The sequence below is a fragment of the Erpetoichthys calabaricus genome, chromosome 10, assembly GCF_900747795.2.
Source record: "Erpetoichthys calabaricus chromosome 10, fErpCal1.3, whole genome shotgun sequence".
Classification (NCBI taxonomy): Eukaryota; Metazoa; Chordata; class Cladistia; order Polypteriformes; family Polypteridae; genus Erpetoichthys; species Erpetoichthys calabaricus.
In genome coordinates, this window is record NC_041403.2 from 124,660,827 (window position 1) to 124,681,424 (window position 20,598).

General features: G+C 40.2%; 1 protein-coding gene across 1 annotated transcript in view; it reads left to right on the top strand.

Moving 5' to 3' along the window:
- fam83c (family with sequence similarity 83 member C) overlaps window positions 1-20,598 on the top strand; it is a 39,453-nt gene that overhangs the window by 6,869 nt on the left and 11,986 nt on the right. Inside the window, exon 3 of the mRNA XM_028811876.2 lies at window positions 6,728-6,852. Coding sequence (XP_028667709.1) covers window positions 6,728-6,852 — 125 coding nt within the window. The remainder of the gene's footprint in view (window positions 1-6,727; window positions 6,853-20,598) is intronic.

Sequence of the window (20,598 nt, forward strand, 5' to 3'; positions counted from 1 at the left end):
TACACATTGGTGGTGGTGAAGTGGTTCAATTCCATCTATGTAAAGAGCTTTCACTAGGCTAGAAAAGAACTATATAAAGTTTTATTATTAAAAATTATGTATAAAAGATAAAGGTGTCAACTCAGAGGGAGATCTGGGTTGTTTGCTAACAAGTTGCATCAGTGCTGGACTGGAATAACTGGCATTTGTTCATGTCTCCATTTCATGAAGGGTGTTACTAAAGTAGACAATAACAGAAAAAAGTAAAAACAGATTGTACTTTGCATCATTATTGGTGTTAATCTCCTTCCTGAAGCAAGTCCCCTCAATCCCAGTTTAAGCCTGCTCCTACACACACGAGGTTGCAAAACAAGATGGAATGTCACTGTGAAAGAGGATGAGCATGAAGTCCTTAAAATCCTGTTGGGGTGCATTTATGAATAGTGCTTTAGGGCTTCACTACCGTAAAAAAAAAAAAAAAAAAAACATTAACCCTTAACCATGAGGCCAAAAGTGGAATTACTCAATGACAGGCAACCCGTCCTTATTTCAACACAAATATTGTCACAAATATTTTTTCTGACATATGAAATAGCACGCTTGTCATCCTGTACAGTAACTAATTACACCCTGTTCGTCTGCATTATTTTTTTTTTTTACAAAACGTAGGTTTTCAATCAAGTTGAGCAAGGATGTTTATTGACTTACTAAACTCAGAAATTTGAAGGGGGAAAGGGATTTATAGGCAAAGAAAGTATTTGTGGTCATAAAAGGGATGTCTCCAGGCTACAAGTCATGGAGTAAGAATGAAAAACTCAAAAACAGCTTAGAAATTTCAACAAAATCTTGAATTCCTTGTATTTATTGTAGTGTAGGTGCAGAATTGGCACAGACACAGGAAGCAGAGGGTGATGGTGCGAGGAACCTCATCAGAACTGGCCGATGTTAAGAGTGGTGTTCCACAGGGGTCACTGCTAGGGCCGCTGCTATTTTTAATATATATAAATGATTTAGATAAGAATATAAGTAACAAGCTGGTTAAGTTTGCTGATGATACCAAGATAAGTGGATTAGCAGATAATTTGGAATCCATTATATCATTACAGAAGGAGCTGGATAGCATACAGGCTTGTGGCAGATGAAATTTAATGTCAGTAAATGTAAAGTATTACACATAGGAAGTAAAAATGTTAGGTTTGAATACACAATGGGCGGTCAGAAAATCGAAAGTACACCTTGTGAGAAGGATTTAGGAGTCATAGTGGACTCTAAGCTATCAACTTCCCAACAGTGTTCAGAAGCCTTTAAGAAGGTTAACAGAATGTTCGGTTATATAGCACGATGTGTGGAGTACAAGTCCAAGGAGGTTATGCTCAACTTTTATAATGCACTGGTGAGGCCTCATTTTCAGTAATGTGTGCAGGTTTGGTCTCCAGACTACAAAAGGGACGTAGCAGCACTAGAAAAGGTCCAGAGAAGAGCGACTAGGCTGATTCAAGGGCTACAGGGGTTGAATTATGAGGAAAGATTAAAAGAGCTGAGCCTATACAGTTTAAGCAAGTAGTACTAGGGTGTTGTACCGTGTTAGCCATTATGAATGTAGAGAAAAGCCAAGCAAAATGATACCGTTTATTGGCTAACTAAAAAGATTACAATATGCAAGCTTTCGAGGCAACTCCGGCCCCTTCTTCAGGCAAGATGTAATCAATTACATCTTGCTTGATTACATCTTGCCTGAAGAAGGGGCCTGAGTTGCCTCGAAAGCTTGCATATTGTAATTTTTTTAGTTAGCCAATAAAAGGTGTCATTTTGCTTGGCTTTTCTCTACAGTTTAAGCAAAAGAAGATTAAGAGGTGACATGATTGAAGTGTTTAAAAATTATGAAGTGAATAAGTCCAGTGGATCGGGACTGTTATTTTAAAATGAGTTCATCAAGAACACGGGGACACAGTTGGAAACTTAAGGGTAAATTTCGCACAAACATTAGGAAGTTTTTCTTTACACAAAGAACGACAGACACTTGGAATAAGCTACCAAGTGATGTGGTAGACAGTAAGACATTGGGGACTTTCAAAACTCGACTTGATGTTTTTTTGGAAGAAATAAGTGAATAGGACTGGCGAGCTTTGTTGGGCTGAATGGCCTGTTGTCGTCTAGAGTGTTCTAATTTCACTTGTTGACACCTATAACCCACATCTTGAAGCACTTTCAAAAAATCGAAAAGAACTGTAGCTAATGCCAAATAACGTCGAAGCACTGAAAAATGTATTTCCAGAACCACCCCTCCTGGCATACACACAACCCCCAATCCTGCAGCAACTAATTGTCTGAAGTTCCCATGGTGAACCAACACAAAATGGCACATCTCCCTGCCTACAGAAAAGATGTAAAATGTGTCCTTACATTTATGATACAGATTGTGTAGTTATCACACACTGCCGACTAGAACATCACATAAAGGGATCATTTTCCTGCAGATCAATGTGGTCTACCTAACTCTCTGTATGAAATGTCCCGGCACTGCACTCTATGTGGGTAAAAACTTGACAAACCGCCAAAGAATGAATTTACACAGGTTCCACATTAAACGTGGCAACGCCGATGTTCCTGTAGCAGCCCACTTCAACAGCCACAGACACTGTGAGAGGGACTTTAAAGTCACAGGGCTTATGGGCAACTTCAGAACACAGCAAGAGTGAGAAGAATGGGAAGTTAAACTCATGCTAAAATTTAGCACATTACAACATGGTTAAAATAGAGACAAGAGTTTTATGGCCAGATATGTGTTTGCATCTCTCAGACTGACACAGACGACCTGACTACAGATCCACATTGTATTAAAAAACTCATCAGAAACTTCAAAAGACTCTGTTAGACAGTGATCTTATCAAAAGATCTTGACTATACATTGTTCTCCTCTCTTGCTAAATAAATCTTAGCCTGAAGAGGTCTGTTAATTTTTTACATCTAAGATGTCTCACTTAAAGGTTTTCCTATGCTGGATCTGTCTTAGTTTAGTGTCTATATAAACACAGGGAACTCCAGTTTCTGTATTACATCTTGCCTGAAGAATGGGTCTGAATTGCCTCGAAAGCTTGCTTATTATAATCTTTTTAGTTAGCCGATAAAAGGTGTCATTTTGCTTGACTTCTCACTACATCCATAATGGCTAACACGGTACAACTACAAGAAAACCTCAAAATACATTCACTCATGTTCCACCCTGCTTGTAATGTTGGATGTTTTCCTGGCATTATTGGGTGCCAGGCAGAAACTGACCTCGGGTGGGGTGCTGGTTTATCTCAGGATACACTCGCTCACATGTTCACACTGATCTTTATGATGTGTAGAAAATCAAAGTGAATAAAGAAGTCACACAGACACAAGGGAGAACATGCAAGCACCACACAGACAAACAGGACTCGGGAGCTATGAAGAATTATGTTATTAAAAGTACAAATCTTGGTTAAGAAAATTAATATCAGCCCTTGCACTCACCCTGAAAAGAACAAAATTATAATGTCTTAGACTTCCTGGACCAAGAATTTTGCCTGACTCCCCTCTACATGTAGGTGGCCAACACTCAAGGAAGTGAATTTTGGTCTGCAGCAGATTTCCATTTCTTATCACTGATTACCCTAAGCGCATTATATAGCTCCTAGCTGGGAAGAGTGGGAAAATCGGATTAGATTAATGGGATCTTATTATTTAATACCCTTTTCTTTGGGAGCAGTCAATCATTTAATATAAATTACATATGGGGTAATTGGGTATCAACAGTGAGAATAACATGTGAAGACACAGAAAGGTTTGATATGCATGTAGGTCTACATAGGACATTGGATCTTAGCTTGTCTAATTTTGTCTTTCTGGTGGACTTTCTTTGTGAGCATATCAGGGCAGTGAATTCTGACAATTGTCATATGCCAGTGATCTTGTGAGTGAGTTCCAGAGTACCTTGGAAAACAGTGGATTGAAAGTAAATGTTGGAAAAATGGTTAGCAGTATGTTATGTTGAGAAAGTATGTAAATACAACACAAAGCAGGCATAGACCTTTCAAAGGTAAAGAGGTTTAATGGAACAGCTCCCACAAACCACCACCCCCCCACCCAAACACATATTTTGTTATCTGTTACTTATCCCCTGTTGTTTAGTGAGGGCAGAGAACAATTTTTTTATTTAATGTTTTTGTGAAGTAAAGAGAGAGTTCCAAGTGTAACTGACTAAGCTCAATCCGGTCAACCATCAACATTATACACGTAAGTCCATATCAACATAGTGAATGCCTTCATCAGACAAGACTGACACATTATGTTGTCTGCAGTTACTGCACATTTGAATATCGGCTATGGATCTGCACATGACATAGTGCATGATGAGTTGGGGTACAATAAAATTTGTGCAATACGGGTACCGAAACAACTTACTGATCTGTATAAACTAACCATCCTTCAGTGAATTGCAGCAGATTTCACCAATGGTGCAATCCTGCAGTGGTGTGTCCATGTTCATTTGACCTTAGCTTCAGCCTGACTGTTAACATCCAGGGCTCCTTTCCAATGAATGAGTAGGGAGACAGGTCTTCAGTTGAAATAGTTGTTCTGTTTAAGCACAGCACCCAATTGTTCATGAGGGGATTTTCTGAAAGGGCTTTCTTTATTTAACAATACTTTATCCAAAATGCATGTGTTTGGGGTCCATTGTGAGCATACAACTGGATATCTGACATATGGATTATGCAACAGAAAAAAGAGATTTTTTTTTTAATGGACGTCTTTGATACTATTTGCAGTTTGTTGAGTGTTGGTCGCCATAGGAGCCTGTTGTGTTGGAAGCGTTATCTCAGTTCTCCATAAAAACATGAGATTAAATTTTTTTGTTGGCCATTGCTACAAGCAACACAGGGGAGTATTCCTTTAGGTTCTAAGCAGTTGCAAAGTGGAAAAGAGTCACAAATGAAAGAAATGACAGGTGGTGTCAAGTTTGCCATGTGATTTAAAGGATGCCAAGCAAAATGAAAGATCTATTTAACAGCACTATGTCCAGCAGTGATGTGTGATGGAACAATGAGGGCAAAAAGGAAAAGATGAAAATAAAGTTGAGGAAAATGAAAGGAGAAAGCTGAGTAGGGTAAGAGTGGTAAAATTAGAAAAGATGGAATGAGATCATATGGACATGTGGCAAAGAAAAATGAGGGGATTATTGAGAGAGTGTAGGAGATGGAGGTGTGGATAGAGGGATTTGTGGGGTACAGCATAAGAGAGAGCAGGCTGGGGAAAAGGATGTAGAGGATAGGCAAACTTGGAGGGACTCGTCAGAGAAACCAACCCTAAGCAATGGGATAATGTCAGGGAAGAAGATGATTTATCAGTATTGTAGTGTACAGACAGCACAGAGAGACCACGAGACAAGTGTAACATCCCCACAATTCATAATCATTCAAACTTTTAGTCTGTGAATTCCTTCTTCCACCCCTTAAGAAACCAGGAACACTAGCTTTCATCCTACTAGAATTAAAGAAAGTGCTGAGTGAAGATAAAGTTTCATTGTCATAAAGGAGAAGTACAGGCGGTAGGGAGTGGGAGCCTCACATATGGATTACGTAAATAACTGATGGACCACATGGATATGACACCTTCTGTATGACCTAGAAGTAAAATATTTAAAGAAGTTCTTTAAAACACACCCGCAGGTGCCCATAGTTTGCTTTCATTTAGAATTCAAAGGAAAAAGTCATGTTGATCCTTTGTACCTCTGTATGTCAAATAACAGCTTTAATTGTTCACTGGAAGTCACAATTGAAACTAAAAGAAGGTGTTTCTGGCAATCTGTGAGATACATCTGATTTTTTTTTGAAGTGGATCAAGTATTTTTATTTATTTATTTTTTTGGCAAGAAATTTTTACTTTTTGCACTTCCTCAGAATCTTACACATAAACTAAATGAATAGAACTTCCTGGTGCAGGAGGTTGCATAGATGTGTCTCTAATAGGTGGAAGAAGTATTTCAGGTCCCACAAGTTCCTATCATGGTAATGACTATTGCAAAACAGAAGTTGGTGATATACATTTTATGTACCATACAGTATGTTGTGTCTTGCCGGCAGCCTCAGAGAAGCAATCCATTCATTTAGTTTGAAATACACACAACCCAGTTCATAGTTAGTTATAGGAAGAAGCTGAAGAACAAGACAGGAACAGCCCTGAAATGAATGTTGGTCACAATCAGAAACACCACACAAGTGGCACAGTGGTAGCACACCTGCCTCACAGTAAGAAGATCATGGGTTTGTGTCCCAGGTCCTCCCTGCGTGGAAGCATTTGGCTAGTGAGAAAAGTGCTATATAAATGTAAAGAATTACTATTATAAAGCATGTCATATATCTGTGAGTGTATTTATGTATGTGTGCTTAATATATATAAATTTTTTGGCACCGGCACAAGGAGCCCTTATATATTAGTCATTCTGATTGTATGGCATGATATAGCCTGTGGGGAGAGAAGGTAAGTGAGTAAACAAAAAGAGAAAGAAATGTGATAAGAAATGTGTGGACATATACCAGAAGGGAAAGGCAACAGAGGTGAAGTAATCAACAGCAGAAAAGCTTTGTGAATGCTGGTTCTGGTGAATCCTGATTGACTTTTATGAGGAAGTTATTTTGACAGTCTCCTATCTAAAAGTCCCAAATTCTTTCTTATTATGAAAGCAATTTTTACTCCTTACAATTATTTTTTTTTTCTGTAACAGAATATTCGGATCCGCAGTATTTGTGGAGAAACCTACTGCACAAAATCTGGGAAGAAGTTCACTGGTCAGGTCCTGGAAAAGTTTCTCATCATAGATGGCGAGGAGGTCATCACTGGCTCTTACAGGTGACTATCTCGTTTCTGTATCTTTTGGCAAAGACTGGTAGTCATTCAAAGCGAATAGCTTGCTCAGCAGGCTGACAGTTTCAAATGACAGGGTGCTCCTCTTTACATGTGAGCGTGTTTGTGACCGCACTGGCTGTCTAAGTGGTGTGCTGTGTGAGACGATTGGTTCTTGATACAGCTTAGCAAATGTGCTGCCTTCTGTGCTTTTGTGAATGCCAGGGTGTTGAACACTAGAATTACCGAAGTCTATGAAAAAAATTCGTAATTGTGGCCCACCTTAAATGGTGAGCATCCCCTTGTCCAGGGGTGGGCAGATTCAGTCCTGGAGGGCCGCAGTGGTTGCAGGTTTTTGTTTCAACCCAGTTGCTTAATTAAAAACCAATCCTTGTCAATTATTTAATTGCATGGCTTGCTAGTGCTTTAACTCTGCCATGTCAGGTCATTCTCATATCCTAGATTTATTTTCCTTTCTAAGGATATCATCCAAATGATTTGATGTCTAAAACAGATGAGTAATTCTCAGTGCTTCACTTTTTTCTCTTCACTTTCCTTCCAAGTATTTAATTAAACCAAATAGTGCATGATAAATACACACAGGTGTAAATGAAAACAAGCTAAATGGAGAAATGCTGGTCTCTTTTGTCATTTGCATGGCATTGCTAATTAGGAGCAATTAAAAACCAAGAATACAGCTGTTTAAGACTAAAATAAGCAATAAGGGTTCAAAATCTTAACGAGCGAAACAACCAAAGTGAAGCTGAAGTGTTACTTGAGCAATAAGGGTTTCTTATTAAGCAACTGGGTTGGAGCAAAAACCTGCAGCCACTGCGGCCCTCCAGGACTGAATCTGCCCACCCCTGCCCTTGTCGATCCAACACAGGAAGCTCTGCAGTCTACTTGTGACTTTACGCTGTAGGAAGATGAGTAAGTAAATCAAGGTAAATAGGCAAATAACATTCAATCTAACTTTTATATACGTAACATGTAAATCTTTTTCATATAAAGACCACCAGAGAAAACAATCAAAAACAGTACTTTGCATGATACCTTGGCAAGCTTTGTTAGTACTGCTTTTTCTTTAAAGGACATGCGTGCGGCATGTTGACTGGCAGGATGATGCCCAACCTGTTGCTGCATCCAAACGGTGCAAATCTTTCGCCTTTACACCTGGTGTAGCTGCATTGTTCTTATGTGTGAGTGGATGTTTCTTGCCAGGGGGGCTTCTCTTCTCTGTCTCCGATGTAAAACCCTCATCCGAGTTCACCTCTGTTATAGTACATCTTCATTTGAAAACAGCAGTGTCAGAATGGGGGGGGGGGGGGGGGGGGGGGGGGCAGCGTGAATGTGACTAGGAGAATAAAACTGAATAATAAAAAAAGAAAACACTAACCTTTACAAGTGGCATACATTTACAACAGCTGTTACAGACTCAAATCAAATGTACAGGTACTGGTCATAAAATTAGAATATCATGACAAAGTTGATTTATTTCAGTAATCCCATTCAAAAAGTGAAACTTGTATATTAGATTCATTCATTACACACAGACTGATGTATTTCAAATGTTTATTTCTTTTAATGTTGATGATTATAACTGACAACTAATGAAAGTCCCAAATTCAGTATCTCGGAAAATTAGAATATTGTAAAAAGGTTCAATATTGAAGACACCTGGTGCCACACTCTAATCAGCTAATTAACTCAAAACACCTGCAAAAGCCTTTAAATGGTCTCTCAGTCTAGTTCTGTAGGCTACACCAGGGGTAGGCAACGTCGGTCCTGGAGTGCCACAGTATGTGCAGGTTTTTGTTCCAACCCAGTTCCTTAACGAGAACTCAATTATTGCTGATGAAGCACATATTGCTTAAGTGACATTTTAATGCTTCATTTTAGTGGTCTCGCTTGTTAAGGTTCTCCAACCTTAATTGCTTATTTCAATCTTAAACTGCTGCATTCAGTGTTTTAATTGCTCCTTATTAGCAATAAGATGTAAAACAGGGGTAGGCAATGTCGGTCCTGGTGAGCCGCAGTGGCTACAGGTTTTCATTCAACCCAATTGCTTAATTAGAAACCAATCATTGCCAATCTCAGACCTTATTTAATTTTATGGCTTGTTAGTCTGTGCAATGTAAGGCTTTTATATCGTAGATTTTTTTCCTTTCCAAGGATATCATCCAAATGATTTGAAGCCTAAAACAGATCATTTTCAGTCTGTCACATTTTTCTATTAAGTGTTTTATTAAATCAAACCGTGCATGATGAACACACACAGATGTAATTGGAAAAAAGCTAGCTGGAGAACTGCTGGCTGCTTTGTCTTTTACATCTTATTGCTAATAAGGAGCAATTAAAACACTGAATGCAGCAGTTTAAGATTGAAATAAGCAATTAAGGTTGGAGAACCTTAACAAGCGAGACCACTAAAATGAAGCATTAAAATGTCACTTAAGCAATATGTGCTTCATCAGCAATAATTGAGTTCTCGTTAAGGAACTGGGTTGGAACAAAAACCTGCACATACTGTGGCACTCCAGGATCGACGTTGCCTACCCCTGGGCTACACAATCATGGGGAAGACTGCTGACTGGACAGTTGTCCAAAAGATGACCATTGACACCTTGCACAAGGAGGGCAAGACACAAAAGGTCATTGCTAAAGAGGCTGGCTGTTCACAGAGCTCTGTGTCCAAGCACATTAATAGAGAGGCGAAGGGAAGGACAAGATGTGGTAGACAAAAGTGTACAAGCAATAGGGATAACCGCACCCTGGAGAGGATTGTGAAACAAAACCCTTTCAAAAATGCGGGGGAGATTCACAAAGAGTGGACTGCAGCTGGAGTCAGTGCTTCAAGAACCACCACGCACAGACGTATGCAAGACATGGGTTTCAGCTGTCGCATTCCTTGTGTCAAGCCACTCTTGAACAAGAGACAGCGTCAGAAGCGTCTCGCCTGGGCTAAAGACAAAAAGGACTGGACTGCTGCTGAGTGGTCCAAAGTTATGTTCTCTGATGAAAGTAAATTTTGCATTTCCTTTGGAAATCAAGGTCCCAGAGTCTGGAGGAAGAGAGGAGAGGCACAGAATCCACATTGCGTGAGGTCCAGTGTAAAGTTTCCACAGTCAGTGATGGTTTGGGGTGCCATGTCATCTGCTGGTGTTGGTCCATTGTGTTTTCTGAGGTCCAAGGTCAACGCAGCCGTCTACCAGGAAGTTTTAGAGCACTTCATGCTTTCTGCTGCTGACGAACTTTTATGGAGATGCAGATTTCATTTTCCAACAGGACCTGGCACCTGCACACAGTGCCAGTACCTGGTTTAAGGACCATGGTATCCCTGTTCTTGATTGGCCAGCAAACTCGCCTGACCTTAACCCCATAGAAAATCTATGGGGTATTGTGAAGAGGAAGATGCGATACACCAGACCGAACAATTCAGAAGAGCTGAAGGCCACTATCATAGCAACATGGGCTCTCATAACACCTGAGCAGTGCCAGACTAATCGACTCCATGCCCGCCGCATTGCTGCAGTAATCCAGGCCAAAGGAGCCCCAACTAAATATTGAGTGCTGTACATGCTCATACGATTTATGTTCATACCTTTCAGTTAGCCAACATTTCTAAAAAATCCTTTTTTTGCATTGGTCTTAATTGATATTCTAATTTTCTGAGATACTGAATTTGGGACTTTCATTAGTTGTCAGTTATGATCATCAACATTAAAAGAAATAAACATTTGAAATACATCAGTCTGTGTGTAATGAATGAATCTAATATACAAGTTTCACTTTTTGAATGGAATTACTGAAATAAATCAACTTTGTCATGATATTCTAATTTTATGACCAGCACCTGTATGTCTTTATTGTATAATAGTAAGAATAAGAGCAGCTAACTTCTCAAAACTGAGGTCTCCGGTATCGAAACGGTGACCTTTTGATTACCAGCCAGCAGTTTTTCCTGCAGTTATATTCTTGAATAAAAGCGCAGTTTTTTTTTTTTTTGTACTTGTACCTTTTGTGAAAGTATTTTATTTGATATTTGGCTTTCAGGCTTCACACATTATACACTTCATGTGTACATTTTATCAGTTATTACTAAAACATGAAAAACGTTTCTGTTTTAAAGATGTGTTTACATAGATTGTTGTAGACATGGAACACACATGAAATGCATTTATTCCAAATAACGATATATTACTTACCCTATACAACTCTGGGCAACTCACACGCAGGTAAACAGACTTGAGTTGAGAGAACTTTCTGCCCTTTCTGCATTGGTGGGGGGATGGGATAGCAGGCTGCTTGCTTTGCTGATTGACACATTTACACATTTATGGGCTGGAATTACGGGTTTTTTCGTAGGCTTTGGTAATTCTAGTGTTAAGATGATATTGCTAGAAAGGGCATTAGGCAGTAAGTAGTCCAGTGGAGTGGTGTAGCGGCATGCTACCAGCCTTACCTCCCTAAATCATGCACTACCCCTAAATCAAAAGATGGCAGTGGAGATCTGGCTGTACAGTAAGGGCAGGTAGCACAAAAGCGGGTCTAGGTGCTGGTACCATTAAATAAAGGTCCATGCACATTGGGTCAGCTCATCTCTTGACCACTTTAGAATTATTTTCATAGACAGTTTGTTGTTAAAAGATCGGCAACTTGCTGAGAGCCATACAGGGCATCCGAGGCTTGGACTGAACCCACAATGTCTAAATTAAGCACTAAGCCACACTGTTTACTTTTGGGTTCTCCTGTCTACAAGTTAAATGCCATAAAACATTACATGACTAATCCATCAATTTTTAGTTTTAGCCTTCATTTACTTAATCTTACAAAGTCATAAGTAGTCGTTGGCACACTCCCATGAATGTCAGCCCCCTAGTTTGATATGCCCAGCAACTTACTCCTTACTCCAAGTAGATCACGACTTGCTCTAATGAAATCAAACAGGTGGCGCAGTGGGTAGCGCTGCTGCTTCGCAGTTTGGAAATCTGGGGACCTGGGTTCGCTTCCCGGGTCCTCCCTGCGTGGAGTTTGCATGTTCTCCCTGTGTCTGTGTGGGTTTCCTCCGGGCGCTCCGGTTTCCTCCCACAGTCCAAAGACATGCAGGTTAGGTGGATTGGCGATTCTAAATTGGCCCTAGTGTGTGCTTGGTGTGTGGGTGTGTTTGTGTGTGTCCTGCGGTGGGTTGGCACCCTGCCCAGGATTGTTTCCTGCCTTGTGCCCTGTGTTGGCTGGGATTGGCTCCAGCAGACCCCCGTGACACTGTGTTCGGATTCAGCGGGTTGGAAAATGGTTGGATGGATGAAGGTTTGATTTTGTGTTCAGTCATAGGGATGGGCTGTGTGTCCAGAGGAGGTGACAACCAATGAATGTTCACTTAGAATTACAGTTCCTGTAATTCAGCAACAAGGAAGAAGGGTGTTTTGCCCCTCACAAACAGAAGAGAATCTCTCTGATTGTGTTTTACGTACCATGACAGAATAGGGGAAAAAGAGAAACAAAAGGCCAAGACGGAGGCTGAACTCGTCATACCGGTTAACCCTTCCTGGTTGTGTCAGAGAGAAAATTATTGGTTGTTACAAAAAGGGAAAAATATGACTGTGCTGGAAGGCCAGCCAGCAGGTGCTAAATTTGATAGGCCCAGTGATTTTTAGTCATGTAAATTGACATGGTCCAGTGACACAGCCAGCAATTGCAGTTGGCAGATCTCACAATCATTATGACAAGAAGTCACATAATGGGACATTAGCTTTAGAGATTCCAAAAGAAGGGTAGTGAGTGGTGGGTAGGGGGGAGCGTGGCACATAAGATCGAAGGGAGATTTGTGTTTTCTACTGGCCTATTTGAGAGAAAACTCTGGTTATAGTTTAGGGTGGAACTCTCTTCTGATTAATTTGAATGTGGCACACTTGTTATGGTGTAGATGTAAAGGGTGATGAGCTGTCACTTGGCTGATTATACTTTTTATGGAATTAACAACAAAAGAAAACAAACCTTTACATGAAGAAGTTGTGGGAATGTGTCCCATCTAGGAAGAGTTCAGCCAATCAGGAAATACTGGAAAGAAAGTGTAAATCATGCACTACATCAAAGAATGTCTCCATTAGGGCACCGTGAATAGAAATAGAAATATTCCTGCACCTGTTTAATTCAAATCATGTTCACATTGGGCCCAGAGCCTATGCCGGCAAATCAGGAGGAAGGCAAGAAGTAACCCTGAATGGCGTTCATGCTGTGTTCACATGATATCAGAGCTTTTGGAGCTCTGACTTATGATGCTCCACTTTCTCACTTCAGAGCATTCATGTGCATTTTAAGATGGACTTTCAAGAGGGAACAAAATGGTTGCCTTTGATTTGTTACATGGTCTGCAGGAGAAAAACATGTGAAGATAAACTGTATTTTTGGTGAAAATAAACAGCTGATTAAATGCATTTAAAGACATTAGCACATCATTCCAAATGTAGTTTGACTGCACTTCTGGATGATCAGTTCATATTTTTTTTATTTTAGACAAGTGACAGGTGAAATTTCAGTAGTACATCAAAACTTGGGGAATTCAGGTAGCAGCCTTTTATCAGAATTGTCCAAGGCAGTGCCTTCTCCTGCAAATCAAATTTCTTGTCTGCCTGACAGGATCTGAATGCATTTCACTCACAACACATTCACATGGGACTGATTTGGAATGGCACATCTAACTACGACACATGACGTTATGTAAAAGCACTCCAAAGTGCCACCTGAAATTACACTTGTGCAGGCTTTTCATCTTACACCAGTGTCTCTCTCGCCTTGATATATTTGCCATTTCTTGTTTTTCTTTTAGTGCTGCTGCCTCGTTGTAAGGAGACCTGGGTTCGCTTACCGGGTCCTCCCTGCATGGAGTTTGCATGTTCTCCCTGTGTCTGCGTGGGTTTCCTCTGGGTACTCCGGTTTCCTCCCACAGTCCAAAGACCTGCAGGTTAGGTGCATTGGCGATCCTAAATTGTCCCTAGTGTGTGCTTGGTGTGTGGGATGTGTGTGTGCCCTGTGGTGGGCTGGCGCCCTGCCCTGGGTTTGTTCCTGCCTTGAGCCCTGTGCTGGCTGGGATAGGCTCCAGCAGACCCCCGTGACCCTGTGTTAGGATATAGCGGGTTGGACAATGACTGACATGACTTTAAGGAAAAAAAATTTTGTTGCCGTTCTCCTTCAGCATGTTGAAATGCAGCTGTTTAAACAATATTCTTCAAAGTGTGCATACATGTGAACAGTCTCAGTGGTCTGGGGGAAGGGCTGCCCTTTTGGCCTCTCCTTAAACACACAAATCACACTCATAAAGTAGACAGACTTGTTTAAATAGCTCATCCACAGCAGCCAAAGGGAGCAGCCATTATAACAGCAAAGTTTCTTGTATTTTTTTTTTTTTATGTTGAAGACAACATAGTCCCACCAGAGAGAAGATACACTGAATCACTCGGAGAACTATGTAGGGGGAGCCGCTAAGATAAGATGGGGCCCAGTTTCATGGAGCAGTTAAAATATCATCTGTGTACGCTCCAAAAAAGGTCCTACGACTAAAGTTTTCACATATCTTGCATTTTCCTTCAAGGTGAAAATACACAAATGTATTGACACGAAAGTAAACTTTCCACTGTTAATGTGGCTCCTCAGTACCAGCGTTCATTTTGAGGGTTTCATTTGATAAAGAGAGGCGAATGAAACAAAATTGTGTATTTAAATTAAAATTAATAAAGTATCTAACTATCATGTGCCCTGCTGGGGTTTCTTTGCATCCCACCCATGCAAGGATCAGGTTTTAGAAAACAGAAAATACCACTAGGGGTGCATTCATTTGCAGTCTTTGAACATCTGCTGTCAAAAAGGGCCTCTTCATGGGTCCTGATGCAACGCATGTCATTGCTGGATAAGTAAACGCAGATCCCCAATTCTGGGTTCATATCCTGGTTCGTCCCTGACTGTGAGGTGTTTGTATGTTCTCCTCACGTAAAAGTGAGTCTCCCATCTTTCTCCCAAGTTCTAAAACTGTGACCTGATGTGGGCTACAACTGGCTGGCAGCCAGTGACATTCAACAGTGCGATATGCAACAGGGTCACACAGTTAACATGGCACTGGTGCTCTTCCAGTCTCAGTTGTTACTTCAAAGCCAGGAGGCATGATTTAGAGGTGCCAAGCTCCAAGTAGGCCATCAGATATCTAAATAAACTCCGATGGAGGATGTTGAACAGGGTCTGTCAGTATTTCTGAAATCTTTTTGTCGCCCTGGCATGCTTCACTTCAAATGAGTTTCAGTCACATAACTCTCAATCCATGATCAACCTGTTATCATTTAAAATGGATACCAACAGTGGTGGGCACTGCTGCCTCATATTTCCAGAGTCCTAAGTTTGAACCCTTCATCACGGCCAGTCATTCTTCATGTGAAGTTCTCCCTTTGTCTCTGGAGTTTTTGCTCCTAGTCCTCTGGCTTTCCCCTCACATCTCAAAGAAATGCAGATTAGATAAAGTGTGTGACCAGCATGGGGCATCTCAGATCCCCAAACACAACAACACAGGCAACAGTCCTCTTTATTAAAATCAATACTTTTACAATAGGTGTGTTCCTTTTGTGAAACAATACATTCTGTCCTCCTCTTCTTCAAACTCCAACTTGCCTCGGTGAGGTGAAAAAGCCTCCTTTATGCCAGATTTAGGAGTACTTCCAGGGAGACATTATTGCACTCAGGAAACACTGCTGGTCAAGAATATGGTAGCCTTCTCTTTGCATCTCCCAAAAAAACTCAGCATTGCCACTCGTCGGGACCACAACCCCCATATCCCACCCTGTGGGCGCACCCATAAGAGATCCAGCAGAAGGTTGCTGCCCCCCGCTGTACTGGGGGAGCATATGGCTCCAGCAGGCAGTCTCCTTCTGTCTTTTCATAACTTTATCATCCCAGTCTTAGAAAGGGAATGCTTTCTGTCCAAGCCAGGGTGAGCCTCTCCTACTCCTCTGTTATAAGTGGCTCCTCAAAATTGGTCTGTTGTTTGTGTGCCCTGGCCAGGGTTTGGTTCCTCTTATAACTGGCATTTCAATTAAACTACATTAACTCTAAGCTGGTTTAAATTCTTGCTATTCTTCATTCCATTTTACTTACTGACTTTCTCTGTCCAGGGATTATAGGGAGCAACAAGCACATGGTGGGACCAGGTATTAGAAAGGACTCCATTAAATGCTAGTCATGTAAGTCAGCCCAGGTCTCCAAAGCTATCTGAAATACTGGTGATCCAGTAATAGCCATCGGGTTACAAGTAAGAAAACTGTACCATACTGTCTGACACCTGGTAGCAGAAGGGCTTCACAGCTGCAGTAAAGACACAATGCATTAATGGTAATGCTGGTGACAGAGGATGCCAGCTGTGACCCTTGTGGTGACAGTCTGATTGTCTGCAGATTGTATCTTGACAGTATAAGGAAGCATGTCACATAAGGTTGACAGTACAGTACCAAGCCTAGGCTGTCCAAGAAAATGTAGTAGTAGCAGTTACTGTCCCAAAGAGGGTTCAGAGATAGAATCGGGCCAACTCTTGAAATCACCTTGCCATTCTTGCATTCTTTCATTTATAGTAAAACAGCGGTTTTCCTTTTGATAACCGCTTCCATTTAAGATGATTGTTCTGACATGTGGGAGGATGATAAGTGTAGCAGACCATATAGATCTGTTTCTGAACTTTGAGAATGTGACATCCTGCCCCATGTCAGGACATAACTTGGCCTTCTCAATAGCCAATGATTCTCAATATCTTGCTGCCTTGACATTTCCAGGAATTTTACAGAGATATTTTCACAGATGTCAAGATGCATTTTAACAGATGAAAAATCACATGCCACTAAAGCCTACCACACTGCCAGATTTACTTTATAATGGAAATTATTTAAAATATAAAACGGGTTGAGTGGATTAGTTTCAAAATTTAATTTTCATCCCCATTTTGTGACACACACACTGCAGATGCATTGGTTCCTACCAGACTTGGCTTGAGGGTGCTGAGGAGCCACATCTTCCATAAAAAGAGTGATGTGGCTTTAGCAGGGCTGTATTGTGCCAGTAAATGAGATTGGGATAGGTGGTGACCACTGATCATGTAAAACTTCTGGCTGCATGGGCTTAAAGATGTCACTTTTATACAATTGGTCATAAACTGTCTGCTTGGCTATCCTGTATTCATATTTTTTGACTGGTGTCTTTGTCACTCACATTCTACAGTAGGCGGTATATCTTGCCGCTCTGTCTACTGTTATGGCATGGTCTTTTTATCTGGTGCCGTTTAGTACCGGGAGCTCTACTGTTATGGCATGGTCTTTTTATCTGGTGCCGTTTAGTACTGGGAGCATTTGGAAATATTTGGGACAGTGAGAAATGCCTCCTGTCTTTTTTCACATCACAGAGGGATCTCTGTGTTTAGTAGGGTCTCCCCGTTTTCATCATCTGCAGCATTGGCTCTCCCTTGACTTCACTTTTTCAGAAGTTTGCTTTGTCAGACTTCTTTACAGACCGTGAAGGGGTCATGCTGGCATCCTGAATACACCAGATTTGACAAGTGGGTTGTATACTTGGCCCCTGGTGGCACTGCTTCAGCACAGCCTCCACTCCAGGATGTCACCTGGTCTGCTGGCATTAGACTTCATAAAGATTTTAAGGAGAGCTCAAGTCCACTGTTACCATAAATAATGAACTGATACACCACTACCCATTTCCGCTTGGTCATTAAACAACCTTTGTTCCTCATATCATTTATGTATCTGGGAGTTTTTTTGTAACAAGAATGTGGCCTGTCTTGCCAAAATCTGACCTCTGACTTCTGGTGTGTGCCCCTACATGCTTTTCCAGGCCAATGTAACTTTTACAGGGTGGTTTAAAAAAAAAAAAAAAACACTGAACAGCCATAAGGATCACAATTGCAGACGTTTTTTGGTAAATTAAATTACATTTTTTGGTTTTGTTTCTTGAAGACTAACAATGTCATTATTGAGGGGCACCTTTATTTGCTCACGTAATCAGTTCTGTAGTTTGAATGTTAGCCATTTCTCCCTGAATATTTGCTCAAACCACAGACTTCAGATACTACCCAGTTTAAATAAGATAACCTAGCAGTAGTTTTGGAGCAACTGTTGATTTGAAGGCTCCTGTTACTTACACAGGAACCCACCAAGTAAGATGACGAAAGAAGTTTACCCCTTTGCATTGAGACAGGTATGGTTAAAAAATAAAAGAGAAAGCAACTGCTGTGTTATTTTAAGTATTTATTACTTCAGGTTTCCTTTTGACTGATACACATAACAAAGCTGAAGCAAATTCAGGTATCAATCCAAATTCACTACCTTGTGACCCTGGGTTTAATGTGTGCAGTGTTTGAGGTTTCTAACTCCACCTGCATAAGTGACTGCTTAGAGCCGTATCCTGGGGGCGGTTAGGTTCGTTTCCTCAATCATTGATGCCACAGGTGAGTACTATATCCACGTACTCCTGCAGAGGGTTCATCCCCTTGTAAGCTCTGCTCATGTTATGTTTCTTTGACAGCTGCTTTAAGCGTCCTGAGGAAATCTGGACATAGACGGAGTGCTCAGCTGTGGCTATTAGATATTTTAAGTACCAGAACTGTTGTTGACACGTTTCACTTTGTGCACCTGCCCAGACTAAAGAGCCTTTGTGGGTGACAGACTGAATGATGTATTACAACAATAAGACTGCCTTGAAACTGTCAGGATCCTATTTCCTAGATTAAAGTCCTGATTTGAAAAAGTTTAAGTGAATTAAGTCAGAGTTACTGTATTCATAGCATTGAAATTGACTCTGATTTAAAATAATGCATTCAAAAAATTGAACAAAAAACATTATATGTGGCTTCTTACTGAAGCTCTTTAAACAATTTTTATATATATAATATATATATATTTATATACACTGTATACACACACACACGCTATGGTCTGAACACACATTAGGATGACTAAAAAGAAGTTATTGAGGAAATTGAGTATGCAATAATAAATACGAAGATTGTAATATGAAATGGCAGCATACTCCAGTTGAGACCATTTAGCCACTTTTACCTGATGTATAGGTGGGCGCCATCATATTGTACTCGGCTACAACCTGCCAAAGAATGGAACGTTAGAGTAACCAGCCACAGTACCTTTATGGCATTTATTTTGATTTATTAATTTTTCATTTACCTTTAATTAATTTGAAATTTAAAAGTTATGATTTATAGTGGAATATGTTTGTTGTTTTCTCTAACAATATCATGTATGTGCTTATTTAAGGATTAACTACAAGCGCAGGGGTTGTCAACCAGAATAAAAATATTAGACTGGCCAGTGGCCAAAAAGGCACCATTATGAGTCTCTGCCTTGACCTGCTGTCCTGGGGCACCTCTTTTCGCCACAGTGTTCCAAGAGTCACTCAGACTGTGTGATGCCCTCCTTCACATCAGAGCCTGTTAAAACGACACGCTGGCATAAAGAGTTTATTTTTTTTGTATTATCATATCATTATTATATTGTGTGGGTCTTGTACTTGGGGTAATAATTTCACTCTTGTATTTTGATAGTAGATGTTAAGTTAAAGTAAATAACATTTAAGTCATCATAAATGCATTTCAGAGGCAACATTTATTTTTTTTTTTTTAAGTAAATTTGAGTGAGATGTTGATATGTAATTTGCCACATGTGTGCTAAAACATCTGTAAATAGCAATATTCCTGAGTGCTTCGTGTGTGTGTAGCTGTTTGTGTTGCATCTTACTTTAACTGACAAAACAGTGCAAGAAAAAGAAAACCTTGGTGCCACAATTATTGGGAAGATGTGGTGTCTCCTCTCTGCTGGCAAATTCATGAGTGATGCTGATACCGAAATGCAAAAACCTGCCCACAAAATAACACATACGTGTAATAAGTACTTAGAGGTGTATGGAGAATGGCGTAACGCTGGAGGAAGGCCAATGGTGACCGAAGGCTGCATGGTCTTCATGCTGATTCAGATTTTCAGTTTCAGTGATTAAACACACTTCAAGTTTTTGTGTTTTAATGCACTTGTTAAAGTTTGTAATCGTTTTAACCTAATGGATGATTTTATTTTAGAAACTTGTTTTTTAGTTAATTTTTTAAAAAGTCAAATCTGCAATTTCTTTAAAGAGGATTCATTATCATAGCTAGTAAAGCCTAAAAAGCCTTATCTGTTGTTTACAATGATAACCTCCCTGTTTCCAGTACACAGTCCCATGATTTTATTGATGCTGGCTTTCCTCCAATATCAGTCATAAAAATAATCAGTAATACTACTTACTATAATATGCTTATCTCAAAAGGGTATACTGCAAATATGACAATCATGCTATTGCACACTTACTGTAATAATACATAGTAATCATAAAGGTTGGGAATTAAGCTAAACTAAGACTAAGATATTATTCTTAGAACCTCACCTGACTGATTGTCAAACCCTCATGTTGTGAGGGGGAAAGATTATTTTGGTAACCTTCTGCTTTTCAGGAGACACCGACTGTACATAAACTCTGTCTCCCAAGCTCCACTGCAAACTTGGTTTTGCGCAGTACAACTTGTAGGAAATGGCAGACTCATATCATAGAGGATCTGGTGATATTTTAATTAATAATTACAAAGTCTGAAAATAGTCATTTTCTCTTCCATTTTTGACAAAAAAGTGGAGTAACATATATTATTTCAGTTTGAAATTCTGTCTATTTCATTTT